The following is a 27,805-nucleotide window of genomic DNA, read 5'->3' on the forward strand; positions in this document are numbered from 1 at the left end:
CTGAGCACTAGGCGCTCTGCCACCAGGGAAGGGAGGGGGGAGAGAAACAGAGGGTGGGGGGATCTGGATGTAAGCTGGATGGGATAGGAAGAGAGAGGAGGTACCGGGCAGTGTAGCCCTGTAGGTTGATCAGGAAGTGTAGGCGGGCTGTTCCCGGGTGCCACAGCACTCACTCACCACAATGATGTCTCACTAGGTGCCCTGATTGAAACTCCGTGCTGCTTGGTTTGCTCGCAGACAAAGGGCCCACCCTGCTTGCTGCAGGCGGGCTATGGGGACAAAGAAGCCCCCGAGCTCCCCTTTACCCTAGCTTGGGGTTAGGACCCAGCGCCCAAGCAGGCTGAGCACTAGGCGCTCTGCCACCAGGGAAGGGAGGGGGGAGAGAAACAGAGGGTGGGGGGATCTGGATGTAAGCTGGATGGGATAGGAAGAGAGAGGAGGTACCGGGCAGTGTAGCCCTGTAGGTTGATCAGGAAGTGTAGGCGGGCTGTTCCCGGGTGCCGCAGCACTCACTCACCACAATGATGTCTCACTAGGTGCCCTGATCGAAACTCCATGCTGCTTGGTTCGCTCGCAGACAAAGGGCCCACCCTGCTTGCTGCAGGCGGGCTATGGGGACAAAGAAGCCCCCGAGTTCCCCTTTACCATACGCTTGGGGTTAGGACCCAGCGCCCAAGCAGGCTGAGCACTAGGCGCTCTGCCACCAGGGAAGGGAGGGGGGAGAGAAACAGAGGGTGGGGGGGATCTGGATGTAAGCTGGATGGGATAGGAAGAGAGAGGAGGTACCGGGCAGTGTAGCCCTGTAGGTTGATCAGGAAGTGTAGGCGGGCTGTTCCCGGGTGCCACAGCACTCACTCACCACAATGATGTCTCACTAGGTGCCCTGATCGAAACTCCGTGCTGCTTGGTTTGCTCGCAGACAAAGGGCCCACCCTGCTTGCTGCAGGCGGGCTATGGGGACAAAGAAGCCCCCGAGCTCCCCTTTACCCTAGCTTGGGGTTAGGACCCAGCGCCCAAGCAGGCTGAGCACTAGGCGCTCTGCCACCAGGGAAGGGAGGGGGGAGAGAAACAGAGGGTGGGGGGATCTGGATGTAAGCTGGATGGGATAGGAAGAGAGAGGAGGTACCGGGCAGTGTAGCCCTGTAGGTTGATCAGGAAGTGTAGGCGGGCTGTTCCCGGGTGCCGCAGCACTCACTCACCACAATGATGTCTCACTAGGTGCCCTGATCGAAACTCCATGCTGCTTGGTTCGCTCGCAGACAAAGGGCCCACCCTGCTTGCTGCAGGCGGGCTATGGGGACAAAGAAGCCCCCGAGTTCCCCTTTACCATACGCTTGGGGTTAGGACCCAGCGCCCAAGCAGGCTGAGCACTAGGCGCTCTGCCACCAGGGAAGGGAGGGGGGAGAGAAACAGAGGGTGGGGGGGATCTGGATGTAAGCTGGATGGGATAGGAAGAGAGAGGAGGTACCGGGCAGTGTAGCCCTGTAGGTTGATCAGGAAGTGTAGGCGGGCTGTTCCCGGGTGCCACAGCACTCACTCACCACAATGATGTCTCACTAGGTGCCCTGATCGAAACTCCGTGCTGCTTGGTTTGCTCGCAGACAAAGGGCCCACCCTGCTTGCTGCAGGCGGGCTATGGGGACAAAGAAGCCCCCGAGCTCCCCTTTACCCTACGCTTGGGGTTAGGACCCAGCGCCCAAGCAGGCTGAGCACTAGGCGCTCTGCCACCAGGGAAGGGAGGGGGGAGAGAAACAGAGGGTGGGGGGATCTGGATGTAAGCTGGATGGGATAGGAAGAGAGAGGAGGTACCGGGCAGTGTAGCCCTGTAGGTTGATCAGGAAGTGTAGGCGGGCTGTTCCCGGGTGCCGCAGCACTCACTCACCACAATGATGTCTCACTAGGTGCCCTGATCGAAACTCCGTGCTGCTTGGTTCGCTCGCAGACAAAGGACCCACCCTGCTTGCTGCAGGCGGGCTATGGGGACAAAGAAGCCCCCGAGCTCCCCTTTACCCTACGCTTGGGGTTAGGACCCAGCGCCCAAGCAGGCTGAGCACTAGGCGCTCTGCCACCAGGGAAGGGAGGGGGGAGAGAAACAGAGGGTGGGGGGATCTGGATGTAAGCTGGATGGGATAGGAAGAGAGAGGAGGTACCGGGCAGTGTAGCCCTGTAGGTTGATCAGGAAGTGTAGGCAGGCTGTTCCAGGGTGCCACAGCACTCACTCACCACAATGATGTCTCACTAGGTGCCCTGATTGAAACTCCGTGCTGCTTGGTTTGCTCGCAGACAAAGGGCCCACCCTGCTTGCTGCAGGCGGGCTATGGGGACAAAGAAGCCCCCGAGCTCCCCTTTACCCTAGCTTGGGGTTAGGACCCAGCGCCCAAGCAGGCTGAGCACTAGGCGCTCTGCCACCAGGGAAGGGAGGGGGGAGAGAAACAGAGGGTGGGGGGATCTGGATGTAAGCTGGATGGGATAGGAAGAGAGAGGAGGTACCGGGCAGTGTAGCCCTGTAGGTTGATCAGGAAGTGTAGGCGGGCTGTTCCCGGGTGCCGCAGCACTCACTCACCACAATGATGTCTCACTAGGTGCCCTGATCGAAACTCCGTGCTGCTTGGTTCGCTCGCAGACAAAGGGCCCACCCTGCTTGCTGCAGGCGGGCTATGGGGACAAAGAAGCCCCCGAGTTCCCCTTTACCATACGCTTGGGGTTAGGACCCAGCGCCCAAGCAGGCTGAGCACTAGGCGCTCTGCCACCAGGGAAGGGAGGGGGGAGAGAAACAGAGGGTGGGGGGGATCTGGATGTAAGCTGGATGGGATAGGAAGAGAGAGGAGGTACCGGGCAGTGTAGCCCTGTAGGTTGATCAGGAAGTGTAGGCGGGCTGTTCCCGGGTGCCACAGCACTCACTCACCACAATGATGTCTCACTAGGTGCCCTGATCGAAACTCCGTGCTGCTTGGTTTGCTCGCAGACAAAGGGCCCACCCTGCTTGCTGCAGGCGGGCTATGGGGACAAAGAAGCCCCCGAGCTCCCCTTTACCCTACGCTTGGGGTTAGGACCCAGCGCCCAAGCAGGCTGAGCACTAGGCGCTCTGCCACCAGGGAAGGGAGGGGGGAGAGAAACAGAGGGTGGGGGGATCTGGATGTAAGCTGGATGGGATAGGAAGAGAGAGGAGGTACCGGGCAGTGTAGCCCTGTAGGTTGATCAGGAAGTGTAGGCGGGCTGTTCCCGGGTGCCGCAGCACTCACTCACCACAATGATGTCTCACTAGGTGCCCTGATCGAAACTCCGTGCTGCTTGGTTCGCTCGCAGACAAAGGACCCACCCTGCTTGCTGCAGGCGGGCACAATGATGTCTCACTAGGTGCCCTGATTGAAACTCCGTGCTGCTTGGTTCGCTCGCAGACAAAGGGCCCACCCTGCTTGCTGCAGGCGGGCTATGGGGACAAAGAAGCCCCCGAGCTCCCCTTTACCCTACGCTTGGGGTTAGGACCCAGCGCCCAAGCAGGCTGAGCACTAGGCGCTCTGCCTGACCTGTAATTCTTAATACCTATATAACTTAAGGACTAAGTCTTAATATTAGAACTTTAAACAATCTTTAAACAACTGTGCAGCAAATGAGGACAATGACCTCAAAATGTAAACAATGTATAAATATCTTGGTCAGAGGTAGAAAAGTATAGTGCATTATGATAAATATATCCTAAAATTGTATCAATATGCAAAATGTCTTAAGTAAACATAGAAACATGCATGCATACACCTGCTGACTGAGAGGAACCTAGCAAACAGGTTATACCATAAAAGACCTGATTAATAGTGCCCCTATACAGCAGGAAGAAGTTTGGAGAGAAATAACTATGTCCATATTCTCAGATATTGTTTATAAATGTTCTTTTACATTTAAAAGGAGATATGATATAGATATACATAATTTACGTTGGTATAAATTTTACTTTATTGATACAAATTTAAGGTCAATTTTGTTATATGTATATGTATTTCTGATCTTGATTAAGGTATTGTGATTGTTTAGTTCATTTAAAAATGTAATGTATAATTAGGAAATATAGGTTGTTATTGGATAATCAATAATAGGCAAGCTTGTATATTAGTTAGATTTTCTAGATATATAGAGATATATTTCAGTTAGATAGGCATTCTTCATATCTTTCAAAGACTACAGAATATGGCATTTAATGTTTTAATAACTTAGGGTTTTCATGACAATGAAAGATGTCTGCTCCTGGCAGCACCAGTGACTTCAAGAGGAAAATGGGCATCGAAGAGGCTCCTTATGGAGTTGGTTAGCCATTTGGGCAAGAAACTGCTCTTGCCTGGACTGTTCCATAAACTGGACACAAAGAACCAGGAGAGAGAGGACTGCTGAACTTGCCTAAGGGTGAGATGATCTTTCAGGGTTCCTGATTCATAAAAGAGTCTGAGAGATATTCTGCAGGATACAAAAGAAAATGAGTGAACTGTCTTGAAATTTCCTGCTTCATGGAAATGTCTGCTAGATACTATGGGCCTGAAGGCCCCAAAGGTACAAAAAAACTTTGGGTGACTGTCCAGGCACCAAGATGTCTCTGTCATTTCTAAAGTTTTGGAAGTTGCTTACTTCTTGTTTACTTAGGTAATATTATATCCTTCTGGCGTCTTTGATGAAGTTGAAGAATGGATAGTCATAGTTATAGTTTTCCTTAGTTATGATAAAAGATAAAATAGATCTAAACATTGTAATTGTAATTCTTGCTTGATAACTGTTTTGTTATATGTAATTTTACTATGTTAAAGTCATCCTTTTTGTTTAAACAGAAAAGGGGGGAAATGGTGTAGGAGGGTCTTTTTGTCTATGTGTTACCTTCATTGGTTAAATAAAGAGACTGCCTTGGCCTAGTTGATAGGGTGAACTCAGGTAGGCAGGGAAGACAGAACAAAATTGTGGGAGGAAGAAAGCAGAGACAGGCAGAACCCATGGCTTTCCTCTCCAAGATGGATGCTGGTTAGACTCATGCTGGTAGGCCACAGTCAAGTGGTGATTCACATTAATGGAGATGGGTTAAATTAATATGTGAGAGTTAGCCAATAAGGGGCTGGAGACAGTGGACCAGGCAGTGTTTAATTAACACAATTTCCATGTGGTTATTTCAGGTGTAACCTAGCCAGGCCAGGAACACAGCCCACTGCTCCTATAACAACATAATATAATTAAGATTTGGATCCACATGATTCACATGTACCTTTTGTAATTTCTCTTCAACCAAAGTTAATTCTTTCTCAACTTCAGCTGTTAATTCCATGGGACTATTCAAGTCTTTGTCATAATGTGAGGTTTTGTTTAAATAAATTATTAGATCAGGTGTTATCCCAACAGTGGGTCACAGATTGGAAATGTCTCCTAGCAATCTTTGAAAGTCATTAAGAGTCCACAATTGGTCTGTCCTAATTTGGGCTTTTTATGCTCTAATTTTCTGTAAACCTATTTTATAACCTAAAGATTATAGATAAATTATAATCTATAATTTAGATTCTAATTGTGAGAATCTCCTAATTGTATTTTTTCAAGAGCAATTTCTAATCTCCATTTAGGCCAAACTTTCCTTACTTCTTCAAACATTCTTTCTAAAGTGTCTGTGCTTGAATCAGATAACAAAATGTCATCCATGTAATGGTAAAGTATAGACTTAGGAAATTGCTTATGTATTATTTCCAATGGCTGACTTACAAAATATTAGCACAGGGTGCAGATATTGTGCATTCCCTGTGGGAGGACAGTCCATTGATACCTCCTAGCAGGAATTATTATAAGTAGGCACTGAGAAGGGAAATTTTTCTCTGTCCTTTTCTTGTAAGGGTATAGTGAAGAAACAATCTTAAACCAATAACTATGAGAGGCTATCCTTTAAGCAATAGGAAAAGCAACGGAATTCCAGATTGTAGAGGGCCTATAGGTTGGATTACCTTATTGTAAGCTCTTAGATCTGTTACCATTCTCCATTTCCCAGATTTCTTTTTAACAACAAATACAGGAGAATTCCAAGTGCTGGTTGATTTTTCAATATGGTGAGCATCTAGTTGCTCCTGTACCAACTGTTCTAAAGTCTGTAGTTTGTCTTCTGTTAAAGGTCATTGTTTAACTCATATTGGTTCCTCAGTTTAAATGTAGGGTAATTGGTACCTCTGAAGGTGTGCTAGTTGTTTTGTGTTCTTCTACGGCCTGAATGGCTGGTGACCTTTTTTAAATAGTACCTTATAATATCCTTCCCAGAAACATAAGTTTCTGGGACTGCAGGAATGTTAGTCTGGGTATTCCATTGCTGCAGCAAGTCACAACCCCATATTAGCCACATATGCCTTAGCTTTTCTGTCTGTCCTTCTGTTCTTATGCATTCAACCCATCTCATGCTTTGTTTCACTTGAGATAGGGTTCCAATTCTTCGGAATTGAACATCTGCCTCTTGAAGAAGCCAATTCAGATGCTAAGATTCTGGAGTAATGACAGCACCTGTGTCCAGTAATCCCTAGTTACAATGTTATTTATATACACTCAGCTTTGGTCTTTGATCATTTATAGAAGTCTTCCAAAATATACGTTTATCATTTTCTACTGGAGTTTTTGGTTCATCCTCCATGTCTATTTTATCATCCAGAACAGTATGGGTTTTTTTTATAGTAGGCAATAGATTTTTTAATTTTCCTGGTGAAACATGTTCTCCACAATGACTGGGAATGACTGGGCCACATTTGACATGGGGGCCTGTGAGAGGCCCCCAAGGAGTTTCCCGATGGTATTGGATTTCCTTGTCTGTCTTTTGTTGATCTACATTCATTGGTACAATGTCAGTCTTTGTCACATGTCCTTTATATTCCAGAAGTTTGAGACTGTCTGTTTTTGCCTCCCCCGAAGAGACATTATTTCTAGGAACTCCTTGCCTACAATCCCTTCTCAGATGTCCCATTCTACCACAATTAAAACATTTGGCATTTTAGTGTCTCCTCACACCACTGGAAATTTTTTCTCCTACTCAATCCTCAGTATTATAGACAAATGTCTCAACCTTCATTATATGCAGGATCCATTCACGCATTCATGCTGATCTGACCTTTAAATGCCCAAGTTTCTTTTTGTACTCTAAGTTGGCATTTTTAAAAGCCAGAGATTCAATAAGTACTTGTCTAGCTTCTGGGTCTTTTACTCCTACTTGTACAGCCTTAGTTAATCTTTATGACAAGTCACTAAAGGGTTCTCTCTGGTCCTGTTTAACCCTGGTATATGATTCAATTATTTTTGGGGCTCTTGAATCCTGTCCCAAACATTTAATACTGCTACATGGCATAAGGACAAAGTGTGTTTGTTTTATAGAGCCTGGTCCTGTGGGTCAAAGTGTCAGCCCTCACCAAAAATTTGATCTTGGGAAGCCCCAAATCCTTTTGCTTTTTTCTGTTGTTCTAAATTTTTCCCTCTTCTTACCAGTAGCCCCTCCATAGCAGCTGTGGTTCCTTCTTTGAGAACTGCTGAAATTAATTGAAGACAATTGTGTGTAGGCAAGCCTTATTGCTTAAAGCCAATATTTTCACCATTTCCCTAACAAATGGTGAATGTAAGCCATGAGATACTATATCTTGCTTATTTTCCTTTAGATCACTCATACCTATAAGTTGCTATTTACATTCTTTGAATACTTTAAGGTATTTAGTACCAGATGGCTTATCAGAGGATATTACTGGATAAGCATCTATAACTCTACATAAATCATTTTGGACTCTGGTATGTACTGACCAGGCTAAATCCTGTTCTTGTACCTTCACTCATTGCTCAACAGTTCTAATAATTTCTTCAATTGTTTCAAATCTTTTTACCATTGCTTTTTGTAAAGTCTGAATCTCCTGTCCTGTGTTCTCTTTTAGGGCTCTTATTGATTCATTTAGCTTCTGGTCCTTGTTCTGCCCATATGATTCCAAAGTATGAAATTTGTCCAGTAAAGATAATATCTAATCCTTGGATATTGTTTGGATGACATGCATATTGTCTTCCTGGAGAGAGAACCTATCCATTAACTTATCATAACTTTTTAAACAGATTCTGATTGTTAAATTCAACAGTATAAATTCTTTCAGATAATTTCTCAGCACCCATTGACATGGATTTAATTTTGTCTGTTAAATTAATGTATGCTATCATTTTCAATGCTGTTCATTATTAGTCTGTAAAGATTGTATAATTTCTAAAAGTACCTCATTCTTGGCTCTGTTATCAAACCATTTTCTTAAGGATATAACATGAAAAACAATGCTAATTCCCAAAATCAAATAAATGGGTGTATAAGGAAAATCACATAAGCCTTGCAGAGTACCATCCACAGAGTAACAAAATGGTTATTAATTCCCAGATGGTAATATTGTCTGTCATCATATAACTTTTAAATAACTAATTTACTTTCCTTCCTCAGGAAATTTCAGTGAATTGTTGAAGGTATAATAATTTTTATTGGCCAGCAGGCGTCACCGTTGCAGTCATCTGGCAAAGAGAGATGAACAACTCCACTTTGGTTTTGCTATTTGTTGTACCTACTTAGATACTAGCAAATATGCTTTGCTAGACACTTTTAGAGCAGTTAATAAGGATAATTTAAGCAATTCCATACATGGAGAGAGTTGCAGCATCGTACTGTGGGCAGGGTGGTTTGGGTCCCAGCCAGAGTAACAGCAGTGGGGGGGGGTGTCCTGGTAAGCATGGACACATTCCCACATTGGGTGGCAGATGAAGAGGAACAAGCCTTTTGCAGTGGGGAATTTGAATAAAGAAATCCCACACTAGGTCCAAATAGAGTATAAATAGGGGCTTTTTATTAAAGGGAAACTCACAGATCACAACAGGAAACAGGAACCGAATCCAACATCCAGGTGAGATGAATGGGGGGGCAAGAGAGAGGCTGGGGGTATTCACATGCCTTTTGGTATCCAAGGTCACACCCAACCTGGTCCAGCCTCTTAAAAGCCATTAGCTGAAGGAGGTTCCTCATCATGAGTATGTGTATGTGTGTGTTCCTACATGTATGTGTGTGTGTTCCTATGTGTATGTGTGTTTGCAGCATGTGGCTGTTAAATGTACTTACTATATAGCCCAATCTCACACTGAACTCATGGGACTCCTCCTGCCTCTACCTTCTCTGTGCTGGTATTCCAGGTGTTCTTCCCCATACCTGGTTTAATTTACTTTGTATTTTGAAGGAAATAGTTTACTTAGTGAACAAAATGCCTGAAAAGAATCTGGATGTTCACCTTCCTAGATATGGATGGAGGGGGGAGGACCTAGGACGTACCACAGGGCAGGGAACCCTGACAGCTCTTTGGACTGGAAAGGAAGGGGGAGAGGAGTGGGGGGAGGGGGAGAGGGGTGGGAGGAGGGGGAGAAGAGTGGGAGGAGGGGGAGAAGAGTGGGAGGAGGGGGAGGGAAATGGGCGGCTGGTGGGAGGAGGTGGAAATTTGTTTTTTTTTTTCTTTTCTTTATCCTCCTTTTATCAATAAAAAAATTTAAAAAAAAATATAAAAATAAATTTTAAAAACAAAAACAAAAACAAAAAAAAAAAAAAAGAATCTGTCTGGCTGTGAATAACAACAACATCAAAGACAAACCTCCTCGAAGGAGTCTGTGTTGTGTCTGCAGATATGGATTTACCAGGTGAAAGTTAAGTACTGAGAAGAGTCTGGAATTTGATAGGTTCTGAGGCTAAGTACTTTATCTTGGGCTAGTCTTAGTTTCTTGTCACAATCAGTATCTGAGTCTTTCCTTCCTTTCTTTCTTTGGCTTTTCAAAACACACAGGGTTTCTTTGTGTATACCTGGCTGTCCCGGAAGTCACTCAGTAGACCATGTTGGCCTGGAACTCTGGAGATCTGCCTGCTTCTGCCTTCTGAATGCTGGATTAAAGGTGTATATCACCACTGCCCAGCTCCCACTCTATCTGAAGTAACATCTCATGATAATAAATAAAAACCTCCTTGAAGCTATTAACTTAGTATTGCATTAGCTTCTGCCAACCCAAGAGCTCCAAGAAGGTCATCAGATTGCCTTTTCAGGCTATAAAATATCACTCCCCACCCCTATCTCAATGCACCTGCTGCTCTGGTGTATCCACAAATTGTAAAGTTGCCTTGACTTAGACTTTCTTTGATCTGTGAAACTGCAGAAACCCTGTGAAACTGCTTCCTCATTGGAACATGGAATTCTGAGTAACCTAAATTTGTTTTTCTGGGTCATGCTCACTCTAAATGGATCCAGAATAAATCATCTTTTATTCCTTTTAGTATAGAAATTGTGATTCTTATGTTGCCATTTCTTTACACTTGAGAGGTAACATGAAGCATTGCCTCCAACCACTAAATGTTTGGAAACACGGGACAACCCAATGTCCAACATTGCAATGTGGTATGTTGGTTATTTGCTTGTTGCTGAGACAATAGTGACTTCAGGAGGTTACTATAGCTCTGTTGGAGGGTAGAGTCTGTCATGGCAGAACAGTCATGGTAGTAGAAGTTGAAGGTGGCTGGTCACATTGCATCCACAGTCAGGAGGCAGAGAGCCTCTATAGATGGAGCTCTGTCCCCAGCTCCTAGGTTTTGGTTTTGAAACAAGATTTCATGTAGCTTCACTGACTTTACACTGTTAGTAGCTAAGCAGAGCTGGCACCTTCAAGCAGAGTTCCGGTTTTAATGGCAGGTGTCCTTTTATTCCAGATGAAGCTTTATGGTACAAACTGGGCATGTGCAAGGATGTCCCCTCCCTAAAGCACCTCTCCATAGGAACAAATATGGGCTCCCTATAGATCCCCCCCTGTACTTTGGTTGGGAAGAACACTGCTGTAAAATTCTTTTTAAAAAGAAGGGGAAGTGCTGTGGGACAATGGTCTGTATTCTGTCAATTATATTTTAAATAAATGCCCATTGGCCTCTAGCCAGGCAGGAAGTATAGGCAGGACAAACAGACAAGAAGTAGAGGCTGGTTAATGAGAACAGAATTCTGGAAAGAGGAAAGCCCACTCTGTGGTCCTGGCCCAGCCACAGAAGAAGCAAGATGTGACTGCCTAGTTGAAAACGGTACTGAGCCATGTGACTAGTGCAGACAAGAATAATGGGTTAATATTAACTATAAGAGTTAATAAGAAGCCTGAGCTAATGGGCCAATCAGTTTATAATTAATGTAGACCTCTGCGTGATTTCTTTGGGACTTAATGATTGTGGGAACTGGGCAGGACAGAAACTCAGACAACACCACTGCCTGGCTTTATTCCAATTTTGATTGCTAATATTAACTCACATCACACTGTGAATGTAACTACATATCTCTCCACATTCAGACAGGTTAAGGAAAAGAAGCTACTGCAGAGTTCAAGAGTTTCAACAGTGTACTGGGAAAGTAGCTCCATAGCTAAGGAGCAAGGCTGATGTCTGGAGGGAGCTATAGTGATACTGTGCTGGAGTCAGGTTTGAGAATGAAGCTGCAGGATTTGGCCATGAGATGAAAGGGCCTGAACCAAGTCCAGAGCAAGAAATGGATCAGGAGCAGGGAACATCAGTGGGTCAGGTCTAGGTCCAGAGGGGCAGGCAGGTGGATGGACAGGCAGACAAGGAGGCTGTATCAATAGTGAGAGACAGGGCAGAACAGGGGAGTCCTCAGTTGTTCTTGCCACATACCAACAATCAGGGGATAGGTTGGCATGTAGTCATGCCATTGCAGTGTGTGTGTGTGTGTTTAAGCGTTTGCCTGTTTCAGACTACTGGAATGGATCCCAAGTTCTCACACATCTAGGTGAGGGCTCTACCACTAACCTATGCCCCACCTCCTGCCATTCCAGAGTTAGGGGACATCACTTTATGCAGTCCACTTGAAGGAGTTATGCCCTTTCCTCTACTGGGAATATTTGTTAAGTCCTTGGACCTGGAATCCCTGATATGATTTTAATGTACCCATGTTGTGGGGGAGGGAGGGTCTTTGAAAACACCATAGTCAGAAGAGTAACAAACTTGAAGTCTGATGCCAAGTAGCTTAATTGAGGCATTATTAAGCACAGAACAATTTGGTGAAAAGCTTCCTGGTAATAATTCACTCAATCCACATCAAAACTCTTTGTTAAGTACAAATGACATCTTCCATAAAGACGAGTTCTGTATATTAACTGAGAAAACAAGTTTGAGAAAAGGGTCTGGGGAGGATCTGGTGTCCTCTTGGCCACATAGATAGCCCAAAGGTCACCAGGCTATTAAGCACATCTTCTGGGCAGAAAACAGGTTATCCATCTCTCCCTTTGAAGAGACAACCGTGTGTGTTTAGCGTTCCTGGTTCCCCTAGGGCCTACCTGTGAGCACAAGGACCTTCTTCCCTGCTATCCCATGTGACCCTCCCAGTTTTAAGTTCCCCCAGTAAACCTAAGGATGTGTCCTTTCTATTCCCAGGAGTAAATCATTTCTAGTCCATGCTGGATGGATGGTGGGACAGATGGAATAGTCTCTAGGTCCTTGTAAAATGGAGTCTATGAGGCAGAACTACTGCCTGACGAACCACTGTTTTATACACTGTGGAATGACTTAGAGTAAAGCATAGCCTGACCTCAACACCGAGGAAGACTACAACTCCAGATCCTGAATGAAAGATGGAAAGAAAAGGCGACATGACTGCTCCTAGGTGTCGTGGAGAAGGAGGTTTATGGTAAAGAAAAGGGAGAGCATAGCCAGAGGCAGAAACACCTGGGAGAGTCCAGAATGAACCGGACCCTGAGCCTGGCCTCTGAGAACAGGGATGGGAGAGTCAGGAGACCAGGGAGACCAAGAGACCAGGAGGGCAAAGAGTAAAAAGGACTGGTGTAGCCCAGGTGTCTGGATTATATAGGGGAGAACTGCTTGGGGTAAAGGCAGGTAGCTCCTGGGCTGAAGTTTTCAGGGTATGGTCAGGGTATGCCAGCCATACCCTGTGACAGGTAGGGACTGAGGGATTCTGGGAGATCCTGCTAGCCAGGTTTGCTTTGAATTTGTTAAATAGGAACCTCAGTTAGCCAGGAGGTCGGACCTGTCAGGTAAAAGGTTTGAGACTAAACAGATCCTACCTCCCTGTCTGAGGTCAGATGAAGATGATGGGTCCCCTGGAGCTGAATTACAACTGGTTATAGGCAGCCCCATGAGATGCTGTGAACCAAAGGGTCCTCTGTGGGCCACCCTGTGAGATGCTGGGAACCAAAGGGTCCTCTGAGGGCCCTTTTTCTTCTGTAGGATGAGTTTACCAATTTGGTTTTTTGTTTGTTTTGTTTTGGAGACAGGGTCTCACTATGTAGCCTTGACTGTCCTAGAACACACTACATAGACCGGGTTGGCCTTGAACTCACAGAGATCTGCCTGCCTCTGACTCTTGTCTACTGGGATTAAAGGCCTGTGCTACATGCCCCACAACCATAATGCTTACTTATGGAGATTTAAAACCTTTTTTTTGTTCTATGCTCTGATGTAAATCTTTGTGTGAATCTCTAGGCGCTCAGTCTAGAATCACAGTGACTTGGCAAAATCTGAGCCAGGATTTTGCTAGCCTCACCCTTCCCTTTGCACGGAAAGGCTACTTCTCAGGGCTTCAGTAAAAGATTGTAAAGATTAATCCATACAGGCCGGATATGTGAGCAAGCCCAATAAAGCTCAGGTAATTACTGTTGGAAATTTCCATTTTGTACCCAGGAGGTCTCTGGCAGAGGGCAGTTGAATTTACCCCATATGTACCCATGTCCTTAAATCCCCTCTCACTGCCTGGCTTTCAGGAAACCCTTTTGACTTCCATATAGAGGAGCCCTATTCCAGCCCTAAACTGCTTCTCCCATCCAGTAACTTGGGATCCTCCCCACAGAGCCTCTGGGCTCCGGAATCCAGCCCCGCCTTCACTGGCTGGCTGCCCTACACAATGGGCAGGGCCGATTAGGCAGGATATAAAGCTAACAAGTGCTCAGCCCAGGCTGCAGCCCCAGATCTCTCCATAACTCTGCAGGGTCGTCCGGACAAACAGCTGCTCAGCCTGTCAGCATCTGGTACTACAATCTGCGCTCAACATCAGGAGCCATGGCAGGTGAGTGCAGCGCCAGCTCCAGGCGATTCATCCCCAGGAGTATGCAGGGGCTTGCTGTGAGTTTTATTCCTTGCTCAAAGAGGAAAAGTGAAGTGATTAGGGTCCTGCATGAGCCTTGACTAGTCTCTGGAAGGGGAGCCTCTGTTCTTAGCCAGAGGCGCAAATTATTCTGCAGCTCATCCTCACCCGGGGGCAGCTTGAGCGTTGCCCCTTCAAAGCCCCTTCCCTAACAGAGCTGGCCTATTTAGAGATAGGGCCTCATGTGTCCCCGGTTGGCCATAAAACCGCTGCATGGCAAAGGACAGCCTCGAACTTAGGGTCCTCTCGCCTCCATTACCTGAGTGCCAGGATTGTAGGTGTGCATTGCTATGCCTGGTTTAGATGGCACTGGGAACCGAACTGAAACCAGGACTTGGTGCATACTAGGTGAGCTCTCTACCACCCGAGCTCTGCGCACATCCCCCAGCCGAGGCCAGAGAGTATTTAAGCATTTGGAAATAAGGTGCTAACATTTAAAAATGCAGAGGCAATTTATAGGGACTTCTGCTGGGCTTGCTGCATCCCTTTAATTCCAGCACTCAGGAGGCAGAGGCAGGCAGATCTCTTTAAGTTGGAGGCCAGCCTTTTCTACAAAGTGAGTTCCAGGACAGCCAGAGCTACATAGTAGAGAGAGGCTCTGTAAAAAAAAAAAAAACAACAAAAAACAAAACAAAACAAAACAAAAAAACCAACAAAAGAAAAAGGAACTGTCAAGTTCTGAAAGAAAACAAGATGGAGAGACGGGGTTGGGCTAAAGCTGGGAAGCCGTGTAATAGAACTGGGACCCAGCTCCAGCCTGGCCCGAGAAACTGGCCCTGGACGGTTCCTATGGTGATTCTGGAAGGGGAAATCTGATTGGGTATTTGATCTATTTTTGTGACAGTCTCCCTCCTTTTCATGATCCCAGGGGGTAAGTATGCGAAGAGGTCCTTGGAGGTCACCACCCCACTTGTCTAGTACCGAACTGGCATCTGCTGCTTGCTTGAACAGCTAGCCCCCGGGGCTAAGTGCTTCCACACAGTGGCTGGCTCTGAGTCTGGGCAGCACTAAGGTTTAGGCAGCCTTTCCACAGTCGGGGCAGAAGTCTACCTTTTTGTACTTACTTCCCCCCTAAAACTACTGCAGCCCCCACAAATACACTCAGGATCTTCCCTTGCTAAAAGCAGGCAGGGGATAAGGTCGAAGCTGAGGTTGGCATGGTGCCATTGCAGTTCCTAGGGAACTGGCTGGGAGTGTCCGCGAAGCTCTACCATGAACTGCTGGGAGAGCGAGCAGGGAAGAGTTTCCAAGAGCTGGTGAGACTGTCTGCTAGTTTCTCTTTGTACACTGTTCTCCATTTATGCACGAGGGGTAAATGTTCAAGACCCCTCCATTGGAACCGCAGACAGACAGAGAGCATGCATATTACATTTCTCTTATACCCCCATGTCTGCAATTCAGTTTAATGTTTGTTTATTTGTTCAACTATTTGTTCATTTTGGTCAGACTGGATCCAAACTCATTTTGGTCTAGTCTGTTCTTACATTCTTGATCCTCCTGCCTCTCTCCCCAGTGCTGGGATTATAGCTGTGTGCCACCATGCCTGACTAAATTTAATTTGTAAATTAGAGGAGATTAACAAAACTAAAAATAAAACAGAAAAATGATAACAATGGTTCTGATTCAGGTGTCTGAGCTTGCTTTCTGTCGCTGTGCTAAACCATTGACCTAAAGCAACTTGAGGAGGAAAGGGTGTGTTTCAGCGCAGTTCATCACTGAGGGAAACTGAGACAGGAACCTGGAGGACGGACCTGAAGCAGAAGAACTGTTTCCTGGCTTGCTCTCCATGACTTTCTCAGCTTGCTTTCTTAAATAACCCAGGGGCACCTGTCCAAGGGTGACACCAAGCACAAAGAATCAATCATTAACCAAGAAAATGACCCCCTTAGCCACAGGCCAGTCTGATGGAGGCAATTCCAATTGACCCTTTGTCCACTTGACAAGTAGACACATCACTACTTTTTATTTCTTGTTCACAAGATTTTATGTTAATGTCACAGGGTAAGACAGTCCACCTTTTAAAAACCACACTCCTTATTTTCAATATTTTACAAGTTCAAAGTTTCCTTAGAATAGCCAAAGTCTCTTAACTGCAGGTGCCTGTAAAATAAAAAAAACCAGCTAAATACTTCCTATTCTGAGAGAAAAAGCACCAGGGCACAGCTACAATCAGACCGAAGCAAAACCAACATCCAACGGTAACGGCTTTGTGTGTGAGATCTGGGACTCCAGGGAGTTTGGTAGGCCTGCCTCTCTAACTGTGCCCCCTGCAACTCACGTAGCTTGTCTCCCGGCTCAGGACATCTCCACTCCACACCTGCTGCGTCTTTGATGGTCATTCCACAGTCCTCGGGTCTCCGATATCCTGGGGTCTCCACTGTAACCGAGGCTGGACCTTCACCAATGGCCTTCCCTGGTCTCTCACAGTGCCAGGCCTCGGCTACTCTCTACGATCCCTTCATGCCTTCAAAACCAGTCCCACCTGGTGACGCTAATGAAGTAGCAAGTCGAGCTGCCAGCTTGAGGTGCAGTCTTGTTCCCCTGTTCTGGGACCACAGCTTTTGAGTGCTGACCCCGAGATTTCGTTTCAGCACTGTTAATCTTTTCTAATCACAGCCTGTTTTTCAGCAGCAGCTGACCAGGATTAGGTGGCCCGGTAAAGCAAAGAGTTCACTTCAGTGATGCTAGACCCCTGTCAATCACAGCCAGTTCTTCAGCTGACCAGAAGCCAGAGTCTCAATATCAAACATGACAAAACAGCCCTTCTAGAGTCTTTGAGGACTCTCAAACTTCCCTCTGAAACGTCACAAGCCAGGCCCCCATCTGCACTGTGCTGGGCATTTTTATCTTCCACGCTCCCAACAAAGGCTCATTATACTCTGAGCACTCAATAGCTCTTCTAGCCAGAGCTCCAAAATCCTTCCATCGTCCTCAAAACAACGCTGTGAGGTCCATCATAGCAACGAGCCCACTCTGATGCCAGGTCCAGACCTGGTTTCTTTTTCTCTTGCTGTGAGAAAACACTGACCTAAAGCACCTAGGGGAGGAGAGTGTAAATTTTCTCTCCTAGTTCCCACTAACAGTCCATCGCTGAGGGAGGGCAGGGCAGGAGTCTGGAGGTTGGAGCTGAAGCAGAGGCCCTGGAGGAATGTTGTTTATAGGATGGCTCGGCCTGCTTTCTAACACAGCCCTGGACTGCTTCCGAAGGGGTGGTACCACCCACAGTGGGCTGGGCTCCTAAATCTATTGTTAATGAAGAGAATGTCCCATAAACACGTCCCCAGGCCAGTCTGAGGGAGGAAGTTTTTCAGCATCTGAAGTTTACTCCTCCCAGGTGATCTAGCTTATGTCAAGTTGGCAAAAACTACCCAGCACATAGTAGGTTTTCAAAATATGAATTAGCCAGGAGGTGGTGGCGCAGGCCTTTAATCCCAGTACTCGGGAGGCAGAGGCAGACAGATCTCTGGGAGTTCTAGACCAGCCTGGTCTACAGAGCGAGTTCCAGGACAGCCAGGGTTACACAGACAAACCCTGTCTCAAAAACAAACAAACAACCCCCCCCCAATAACTAAGTAAATAATAACTTTTCTATTTTCTAGTCTTACAGAAAGGCATACCCACAATTGCCAGCATTTACAAAGGAGAGGTAGGAGAATCTGAAATTCAAATTCAGCTATGTATCTAGTTCAAGGCCAGCCTGGTTAGGAGACTCACCTCAAAAATAAAAAGAAAGTGTACCATCTTACAGAACATTGTGTATTTATGTGTACACATGAAATGAGGGTTATTGAGGAAGAAACAGGAACATTTGAATATTGTTTTTGAAACAGGGTCTTACATTGTAGCTCAGGCTTTCCTGGAACTTGTGGCAGTCCTCCTGCCTCAGCTTCCCAGATGCTGATGTTACAGAAATGGCTGATAGAACTAGTTTTCTGTGTGCTCAGTAACTCAGTCTTGAGAGTGAATGGACCGTGCAGGGCATTTGTTTTCCACTAACAGCGGGCTGTAGGGAGAGCGGTGGCATGGCTCGCCTGTGGTACAGGTGGTGTCAACCAAATAAACCTTCATATTTATATAGGTTATTTCTTGAGACAGTTTCTCTCCTAGCTGTCCTAGAACTCGTTCTGTAGATCAGGTTGACCTCAAACTCACAGAGATCCACCTGCCTCTGCCTCCTGAGTGCTGAGATTAAAGGCGTCCACCAACACTGCCTGACTCTGGACTTCAGACTTTTAAAAATGAATAAATTACATTTATTGGGAGTATGCATGTGTGTGTGTATGTGTGTATGTGTGTGTGTACATAGTTCATATGGAGGTGAAGATAACGTCAGAGGCCGGTTCTCTCCGTCCACCCTATGGGTCCTATGGGTCCTGGGGATTGGCCTTAGGTCATCAGATGTGACAACGCCCTCACCTGCTGAACTATCTCATCAGCGTGCTGGACTTCAGATGTTCAGATTAGAGCTGTTCAATCGATAATCTTAGCTACTATTCCCTAATCTAAAAATCTAAGGTGGAAACATGTCTGGTCCCAAGCATGTTAGATGAGTGACTCATTCAGCCTGTTTGAGTTTCTCTTCCACATCTCACTGTGTTGTACCTAAACAGTGAGAAGAGCCTTGGTTGTATTGGCCCATGAGGAGAAGACTTCATTCAACTACGCCATGAAGGAGGCTGCCGTAGAGGCTCTGAAGAAGCAAGGTTGGGAAGTAACTGAATCCGACCTCTATGCTATGAACTTTAACCCCATCGTTTCCAGAAAGGACATCACAGGTAAGAACTGTCTCTCTCCCTTGACAGTAGACCCTGTGGCCCAACCTCAGCCCCTCTTTCCTCCCGACAGGTAAGCCGAAGGACCCCGAAAACTTTCAGTACTCTTCAGAGACAGCTCTAGCCTATAAGGAAGGCCGCCTGAGCCCAGACATTGTGGCTGAACAGAAAAAGCTGGAAGCTGCAGACCTCGTGATATTTCAGGTATGGCTAGGGCAGAAATCATAAGGAAGCGATGTTTGGATTGTTTGTCCACCAGTTCCCCGGACTTGTCACTCTCTGCATTCCCTCTGAATAAATGATGTCATTTAGAGGGTGGCACTGCGTAGCTTCACAAATAGTACCCGGCTTAGCTTCCTGCGCTTTTTGTACTTATTTAAGTTACATCATTGTGTGTGTGTGTGTGTGCGCGCGCGCGCGCGTGTGTGTGTGTGTGTGTGTGTGTGTGCGCGTGTGTGCGTGTGCGTGTGTGTGCGTGCGTGCGTGCCTGCACACTTGCCCTTTGCTCCTGGAGGGCAACTATCAGGAGTTGGTTCTCTCCTTCCACAATGCAGTCTGGGGGATCCAATTCAAGTCATCAAGCTTGATGGCTGGTGAGTTTATCTGCTGACCAGACTGGGGTTAGTTATACTTTCATGTAGGAACATGGTCCCGAGGATGACACAGAGTCCCTGGCTTTTCTCTCCCAGTGTGCCTAGTTAGTGGACTCTCCCTGTGGGCTCTCAAATGCGTACTTCTGCTCCTTTTTTATCCCGGACCATTTGAGAGTAACAGTGACTTCTACGATGTGCAGTATCCCAGCAGCCGCAGTTACTGGGATTAGAAGAATGTGAAACCACACCCAGCTTTTCGCAGGGGTGCTTGGGAAGTGGACTTAGGCACTCATGCTTTTGAGACCGGCTCTTTATGGACTGAGCCATGTCTCTAAGCCCTACAATTTCTTTCTCTGTCCTGGCTTTCTTCCTGGATGTGTTCATGAGCTTTGAACCATGTTTTGAGGGGGGTAAAGGCTTAAGCAGATTCTCCTCAGCTTTCATTGGGACCAGAGGGCAGATAACATGCAGTTTTGGGTTGTGGGGATGGATGACAGAGCCTCAGACTAGTGTGCAAGGCATGTGCTCTGCCACTGAACAGTACCCCAGATAAGACTTTCTCATGGGGCCCCTGATACACCTTAGTCACAGTGACCAGCGGTCTACATTCTGAGTGAGTCTGTTTGTTCTAGTTGATGGGACTGTAGATCTGTGTGCACAAGGGAGGCTCGTCTTGGGAGGACATTTGCTAACACAAGCTCTTGGGAAAATCTTCTGTCATTGCTCGCGGAGGCAAAGGCGCCTTGCAGTCCTTGCTACTTGGACTTTGGTACCAGTTGGATTCCATGGAAACGGATCTTATTTGCATGCGACTTTATTCACACCCAGCCAGCAGCTGTAGTTTTTAGGAGGAAAAAAAAAAGAGTCAGGGCCAAGGACAGAATTTCCTCTTTTCTTATTGAGTTAGGCACTACCATATATTTTTCTTTAGTATTTTGTTTGTTTCAAGACAAGGGCTCTCTGTGTAGCCCTGGCTGGCTTCGAGTCATTATGTTGAATAAGCTGTCCTAGAACCCACAGAGCGCTGGTTTCAAAGGTGTGTTCCACCACATCAGGAAAAATTTTTGAAATTATGTAGGCTGTGTGTCTGTGAGTGTGTATGTGTATGTAGGTGCAGGTGCTTGTGGAGACCAGAAGTGGGCGTTGGATCCCTTGGAGCTAGACTTCTGAACCACTTAACAATGTGGGTGCTGGAACTGAGTCTGGCTCATCTAAAAGAGAAGTATGTACTTTTTTTTAAAAAAAAAATTTTTTTTGAGGCAGAATTTCTCTGTGTACTTCTGGCTGTCCTGAAACTCACTCTGTAGATCAGACTGGCCTTTGAACTCACAGAGTTCCACCTGTCTCTGCCTCCCGAGTGCTGGGATTGAAGGTGTGTGCCACCACTGCCTGGTGAAGTATGTGCTGTTAACATGTAAACTCTCTCTTTAGCACTGTGTTACTTTTATTTTGATTTCTTTTGTTGTGTTTTTTTTTTGATTTTTATTTTATTTAATTTTTTTTGAGATTGGGTCTCCCTATATAGTCGTGGCTAACCTAGAACTCGATACGTAGACTAGGCTGGCATCAAACTCACAGGGATCAACTTGCCTCTGCTTCCTGAGTGCTGGGACTATTTTTGAGTACCACTATGCTGCCTGGGCTAGCCTTGAACTCACAATCTTTCAGCCTCAGCCTTCTGAATTGATAGGATGTCCTGTTATATTTCTTCTTCTCTTGCTTTTTTGAGATGGTCTAGGTATATAGCCCATGCTGCCCTAAATCCTCAGAATCTTGCCTTAGCTTCCTGAGTTTTAGGATAGCAGATGCTCGCTACCACATCCAGTTTTAGTGTGTGTGTCTGTGGGGGAGCTCTCTCTCTCTCTCTCTCTCTCTCTCTCTCTCTCTCTCTCTCTCTCTGTATGTGTGTGTCTGTGTGTGTGTGTGTGTGCATGTTATGCTACCTGGGTTGGCCTCAAACTCTTGGCATTCAGCAATCCTGCAGGCCGGCCTCACCAAGTAGTTCATACCAGGGGAGCAAGGTATCCTGGTTATCCCTGTTTTGCTAAATGTGCTAACTTTTCCTGAGGGAATCATAAGGGTGAAGGTACTCTACAGTGACACTGTGGACAGTTGCTCAGCACCTGAGCTCTTCCTGGCTAGGGGAGGAAGGGATGGCAGGCTAGTGCCTAGAGCTGACCTTGGGTGTCTTCTGCCCTGCAGTTCCCCATGTATTGGTTTGGAATGCCTGCCATTCTGAAAGGCTGGTTTGATCGAGTGCTTGTGGCAGGATTCGCCTACACATATGCCACCATGTATGACAAAGGTCCTTTCCAGGTAGGTGAACCACTGGGCATTTCCTGGGTAGACGCTGCCCCAAGAACACAGCCTGACTCTAAGACCAGGGAGCATTGTACAGCTCTTATAAATCAAAAGATACCATGTTTTGGATTTGATTTTTATTTACGCTTATTTATTATTTCATGCCTATAGGTGTTTTGCCTGCTTGTATGTCTGTGTACCACATGTGTGCAGCACCCAAGGTGTCCAGAAGAGGGCACCAGATGCCCCGGAACTGGAGTTACAGACACTTGTGAGCCACCATGTGGGTGTTGGGAATTGATCCCGGGTTGACTGGAGAGCAGCAAGTGCTCTTAACCCCCAAGCCATCTCTCCAGTCCCCTAGTTTGTTTGTTTATGTGGAGGGGCACACAGTGCCTTGGTGTGTATGTGGAGGTAAACTTGCAGATTGGGGGTTAAGACTCGGGTTGTCACTGTTGGTGACAAGCACCTTCACCAGCTAGGCTACCTCACCAGCCCTTGGACTGTGTTTTAAAATATTCCAGAAGAAATGAAAAAGTGGGTGTGGAGGGAATGTGGGTGGCACAGGACAGATGAACTGGACTTTAAGATGTCTGGTGGACACTCGCTGTGCTATTTTTCTCTTCATGTTTGAGATTTTTCCATAGGAAAAATAAAACGAAAATTTGATGACTTGGTGTCAGACACCTAAAATCCCATTTGGGAAGTAAAGGCAGGAAGATCAGGAGTTCAAGGTCATCCTCAGCTATGTAGAGAGTTTTAGGTCAGCCTGGAATACTTGAGGTCCTTCCTGGAAAAAAATAAAACAACTAAAAAGCAAACAAACAAACAAACAAACAAACAAAAGCCCTCTTTGTTATTTGGAGGATAAATAGAGGCAAGAAACATCTTGTAACTTTTTTTAAATTTAAATTTAAAAAACTGACACAGGGTCTCTCTTTGCAGACCAGCCTGGCCTGGAACTCACAGAGACCCACCTCCCTCTGCTTCCTGAGTCCTGGGATTAAAGACTTGTGCCGCCAATGTTTTTGTTGTTTTAGTTTTTGACACAGGGTTTCTCCGTGTTGCCCTGGTTGTCCTGGAACTCACTCTGTAGACCAGGCTGGCCTCCACCTCACAGATCCTCCTGCCTGTGGTTCCCGAGTACTGGGATAAAAGCCATGTACTTTAATGGCCATCTACCATGCCAGGCCATCTCCTAATGTTTGAAGTGAGTTTGTGATTTGCGCTGCAGTCATGGCTGTCTACAGACACATGCCGGTCACAGCCACAGTCGGAACAAGTGCAGAGTCACGCTGAAGCTGCAGAAGAGTTGGTCTGAAATGACAACCTCAGTAGGATGGACGGATTCGTCCTTCTCCCTGAGGCCCTGCTTGTTAACTCACTGGGTCCCTGGAGAGGAGGAGGTGACAGTTGTTTTCTCTTTCAGAATAAGAAGGCCTTGCTTTCCTTCACCACTGGGAGTAGCGGCTCCATGTTCTCTCTTCAGGGTATCAACGGGGACATAAACATCACCCTCTGGCCACTTCAGGTACCTTGTTGTGGGTGAACTTCCAGGGGAGTTAGTTAGCTGAGCATTCCTCGGAGTCCAAACCTCCAGGCAGTAACCGAAAACTGACCCGAGGTATGAGGGGGAAAGCCCGGAAATGATGCAGCAGCACCAGGGCTTCCTTCAGGAGTTCGTGACCCAGGCCGCTGGGGTACATGGCCAAACAGTCTCTCCTAACCAAAGTGCACCTGGCTCTCAGCGTGTGGAGTCAAAGCCTTGGACTCCCCAGTCTTCCTGGAATTGTATCTGCAGCCCCAGAACATTCTGTTTTTCCTTTATAAAAGAGAGAGAAGGAGGGAGGGAGGGAGGGAGAGAGAGAGAGAGAGAGAGAGGGAGGGAGGGAGGGAGGGAGGGAGGGAGAAAGAGAGGGAAAGAGAGAGAGAGAGAGAGAGAGAGAGAGAGAGCTGCCATACTGCAGAGTGGAGGCTAGCAGACCAAGGAGCTTCTGAGCGGTTCTCATGCCCCCTCCTCCCATCTTAGCATGCAGACTCATGCCACTGTGTTCACTTTTTACATGGGCTCTGGGTTCTAGCTCACTCCGTCAGGTTTGCAAGGCTGGTACCTTTACTAGCTGAGCCATCTACCCAGCCTCCCCTCCCCCCCTTTAAAAAAAGGAATAGTGGTGGTGCAGTGTGGTGTGTCGTGGCCCGAGAGATGGCTTAGCGGTTAAGGGTAATGACCTCTTTTTCAGAGGACCGGGGTTCAATTCTCAGTACCCATATAGCAGCTCACAACTGTCTGCAACTCCGCTTCCAGGGGATCCGATACCCTCACACGTATGCATACAGGCAAACCCCCACAGCACATAAAATAAAAATAGCAATCTTCAAAAGGGGGGGTCTCATTATGTAAGCCCAGGGTGACTTAAACTTGTGGCAGTCCTCCTGCCTCAGCCTGTTGGGTGCTGGGTTTAAGGCATAGACCAGTACGTCTGGCTCCCTCGTCCAAGATAAGAACTGAGTTCATTCAGCTTGCTCTGGAGGTGGGCTTTGAGGTCACTGGACCCTGAGGATGAGGGAAGGGGACTGGAGAAGACAGTGAGTGAGCTGTGCGGCGTAAAGACTCACCATGTTGAGTGGCAGAAAATGCACATCCATATGCCCTGGCACGAGCCACTGCCAAGGGGCAAGAGCTCTCCCTAATGTAATAGAACTTCTGGCTCTTTTGGCAGAGGATCGAGGTTGGCACAGTTTCAAGCTTTTATTCATTCAAACGAAAGTGCCACCAAGGAGGCTAAATGAGGTGACGGAAAAGGAGGGAGGGCAGAAGGTAAGAGAAGGAACTGTGGCAATTCCCCAGGGCACTTCAGGTCTGACTGGACTCTCTAATTGGCAAGCCGAGATCATTCTTTTTTTAAAAAAAATATTTATACAGTATTCTGCCTGTATGTCTGCCTACAGGCCAGAAGGCACCAGATCTCATTATAGATGGTTGTGAGCCACCATGTGGTTGCTAGGAATTGAACTCAAGACCTCTGGAAGAGCAGCCAGTGTTCTTAACCTCTGAGCCATCTCTCCAGTTCCAAATCACCCTTTTAAAATATTTTTAAAACTTTAGCCAAGTGATGGTGGTGCACACTTTTAATCTCAGTACTTGAGAGGTAGAGGCAGGCAGATTTCTGTGAGTTTGAGGGCAGCCTGGTCGGTGGAGTGAGTTCCAGAACAGTTGGGGGAACACAGAGAAACCCTATGTCAAAAGCCAAAAACAAATTTTAAAACTTTAATTTTTATTTTATGAGTTTTACCTGTACACATCTCTGTACCAGTGTATCCAGTGTCAGTCAAGGTCAGAAAAAGATATTGGGTCCCCTGGAACAGGTGTTGCCATCATGTGGGTACTGGCAACCCAAGCCAGGTCTTCTGGAAGAACAGCCAGTGCTCTTAACCAGCAAGCCCTCTCTCCAACTCCCAGACAGTTTATTTTTTTTATTTTTCTTTTTTTAAGATTTATACTTATTTACTTTATTACTCTGTGTGTGTATGCTACATTTATGTAGGTGCCCACAGAAGTCAGGAAAGCTCATCCAGTCCCCCAGAGCTGGAGTGACAGGTGGTTGTGAGTTACTCCACATAGGTGCTGAGAACTAAGCTTGGGTCCTCTGAGAGAGTAGCAAATCTTAATGGTTGAGCCAGTTCTCAGCCCCCAGACCAACTTATTTTTTTTAATATATTTTATTTTATGTGTATTTAAAAATATAATTTATTTTATTTTGTGTGCATTGATGTTCTGCCTGCATGTATGTCTGTATGAGGGTGTCAGATCTTGGAGTTACAGACAGTTGTGAGCTGCTATGTGGGTGCTAAGAATTGAACCCAGGTCCCCTGGAAGAACAGGCAGCCCTATTAACCACTGAGCCATCTCTCCAGCTCCCAGACCAACTTCTGATGCTTCTTTACAGTACAGTCTGCCAGACTGCTCTTGTGACAACTCTGTGTTCTGTCTCTTGCAGAATGGCATCCTGCATTTCTGTGGCTTCCAGGTCTTGGAACCACAACTGGCGTACGGCGTTGGCCACACCCCACCAGATGCTCGAAGGCAGATCCTGGAAGGATGGAAGAAGCGCCTGGAGACTATCTGGGAGGAGAAGCCACTCTACTTTCCTCCAAGCAGCATGTTTGACCTCAACTTCCAGGCAGGATTCTTACTGAAAAAAGAGATTCAAGAGGAGCAGGAAAAGAACAAATTTGGCCTTTCTGTGGGCCATCACTTGGGCAAATCCATTCCAACTGACAACCAGGTCAAAGCTGGAAAATAAGACTTTTTCCCCCCTAATATGTAAGAGTAACCTAGTTATCTTTTTTTACAGCTTGCCTGGCCTTTGCTTTCCCCTTTATTCCACAAGGATAGGAAAAGAAGTAGGCTCACTTCATAATGTTCTTGAATAGTTCTGTCAGTGAGTGTATGTACTATTACCTAAATCAGATTAGGTGCCACAGGTCGCTTGATATTTGGCGGTGGGGTTGTATGGGAGCTGGAAGATATTTTTCTAGGTCATCTACGCAATATAAACCCTTTCTTAGGGCTAGCCCTGGCCACAGGGTATCTGACTCTCCAGAGATTTGTTTCTTTTAATCACCTTTCTGTGGTTTAGGACAGAGGGGAATTGCTCAAAGAAAACAAAGGCTGAGGGAGCTACTTGTTTAGGAGTCAGTGTGCTGAAGTCTGTTTACAGTGCAGCCCGGTTTCAATGACTGTACAGTGATTGATGTGCCTCCCGGGGGGATTCCTCTCCAGCTCGCCTCTGTCTTGTACACAGCACACACAGGTCCTCGGAAAGGAACACTGAAACAGGTCTCTGTCCCATGTTTCCACCTTTTTTTTTTTCAGAAATAAATGAAAACACACAAGGACATGGTGGTGCATACCTTTAATCTCTTAAATACTTAAAAATAATAGCCCCCTACTGAGCTGGAGAGTTGGCTCTGATAGCAGCTAAGAGCACTTGTTGCTCTTGCCCAGGACCTGGGTTCAGCTTCCAGCTGGCTGACACCTATATGGAAGCTAAAAGCTGTTTCTATCTCCAGTTCTAAGGATCCAATGCGCTCTTCTGGCTTCTGCAGGCACCAAATGTACACAGTGCACAGACATACATGCAAATAAAACATCGATACACATAAAATAAGTCCTAAATGCCAAAACAAAACAAAAAACTGTAGCCTTCCACCAAAATAAAAGTTTGATCTATTCAATGTCTTAAGGGTTTTTTTTCCTATAATATTGGGAAATTAAAGACATTGCCTTTTTATTTTTAAAGATCTGTCTTATTTTTATTTGTGTGCATTATGTGTGTGTGTGTGCCCGAGGGTTTGTGGTCCTGTGAGTACATCTGTTTACAGAGGCAAGAAGAGGGCTTTTAATCACCCAGAGCTGGAGTTACAGGTGGTTGTGAGCCACTGGAAGTGGGTGCTGAAAACCAAACTCAGGCCCTTTACAAGAGTAGGAAGTACTCTTTAGCTACTAAACTCCAGCCCTGATGATCACACTCATTTTAAGAAAATATTTGTATCTCATGATTATTGAGATAAAGTTATAGGTCTTATTATTTATGACAAGTAATTTTGTGTGTGTGTGTGTGTATGTATGTATGTATGTATGTATATATGTATTGTGGGAGTAGCTAAAGAATAGCTTTCTCACAAATATGAAGCAAGCATTCTTCCCTTGCACTACATTCTCGGTTCCTCATTTTGGCATAAGATGAATTTTTATTTAGGTGTGAATGCACACGAGTGTGCATGCCGGTGGAGACTAGAATGGAGTCACGACTCCTGGAGTTAGGGGCATCTGGTTGTAAACACCCTGATGTAGTGCTCAGAATTGAACTCCATTTGGCCCTCTGCTAGAACAGCAAGGGCTCTTGAATGTTGAGCCATCTCCCTAGCTCCAACCCTACCCCTACCCCCAATTTAAATTCTTGAA

The 27,805-nt window shown here is 46.2% G+C and overlaps 1 protein-coding gene across 4 annotated transcripts; it reads left to right on the top strand.

Annotated features, from left to right (window-relative positions):
• The first annotated feature begins 13,950 nt into the window (after positions 1–13,950).
• LOC142858624 (NAD(P)H dehydrogenase [quinone] 1) lies at positions 13,951–27,139 on the top strand. Of its 4 annotated transcripts, XM_075988118.1 has the most exons (8): positions 13,978–14,093; positions 15,016–15,042; positions 18,782–18,946; positions 19,017–19,147; positions 21,739–21,852; positions 23,267–23,368; positions 25,836–26,161; positions 26,714–27,139. In XM_075988118.1, exons 1-7 carry the CDS (start codon positions 14,087–14,089, stop codon positions 26,139–26,141), a joined length of 852 nt encoding a protein of 283 aa, XP_075844233.1. In that variant the 5' UTR covers positions 13,978–14,086; the 3' UTR covers positions 26,142–26,161; positions 26,714–27,139. The 4 variants fall into 4 exon arrangements, with proteins under 4 accessions (XP_075844234.1, XP_075844236.1, XP_075844235.1 ...); XM_075988121.1 differs by having other exon boundaries at positions 13,973–14,093; positions 25,836–27,139; XM_075988119.1 differs by lacking the exon at positions 15,016–15,042 and having other exon boundaries at positions 13,951–14,093; positions 25,836–27,139.
• Positions 27,140–27,805: the final 666 nt, after the last annotated feature.

Source organism: Microtus pennsylvanicus, chromosome 10, assembly GCF_037038515.1.
Source record: "Microtus pennsylvanicus isolate mMicPen1 chromosome 10, mMicPen1.hap1, whole genome shotgun sequence".
NCBI lineage: Eukaryota > Metazoa > Chordata > Mammalia > Rodentia > Cricetidae > Microtus > Microtus pennsylvanicus.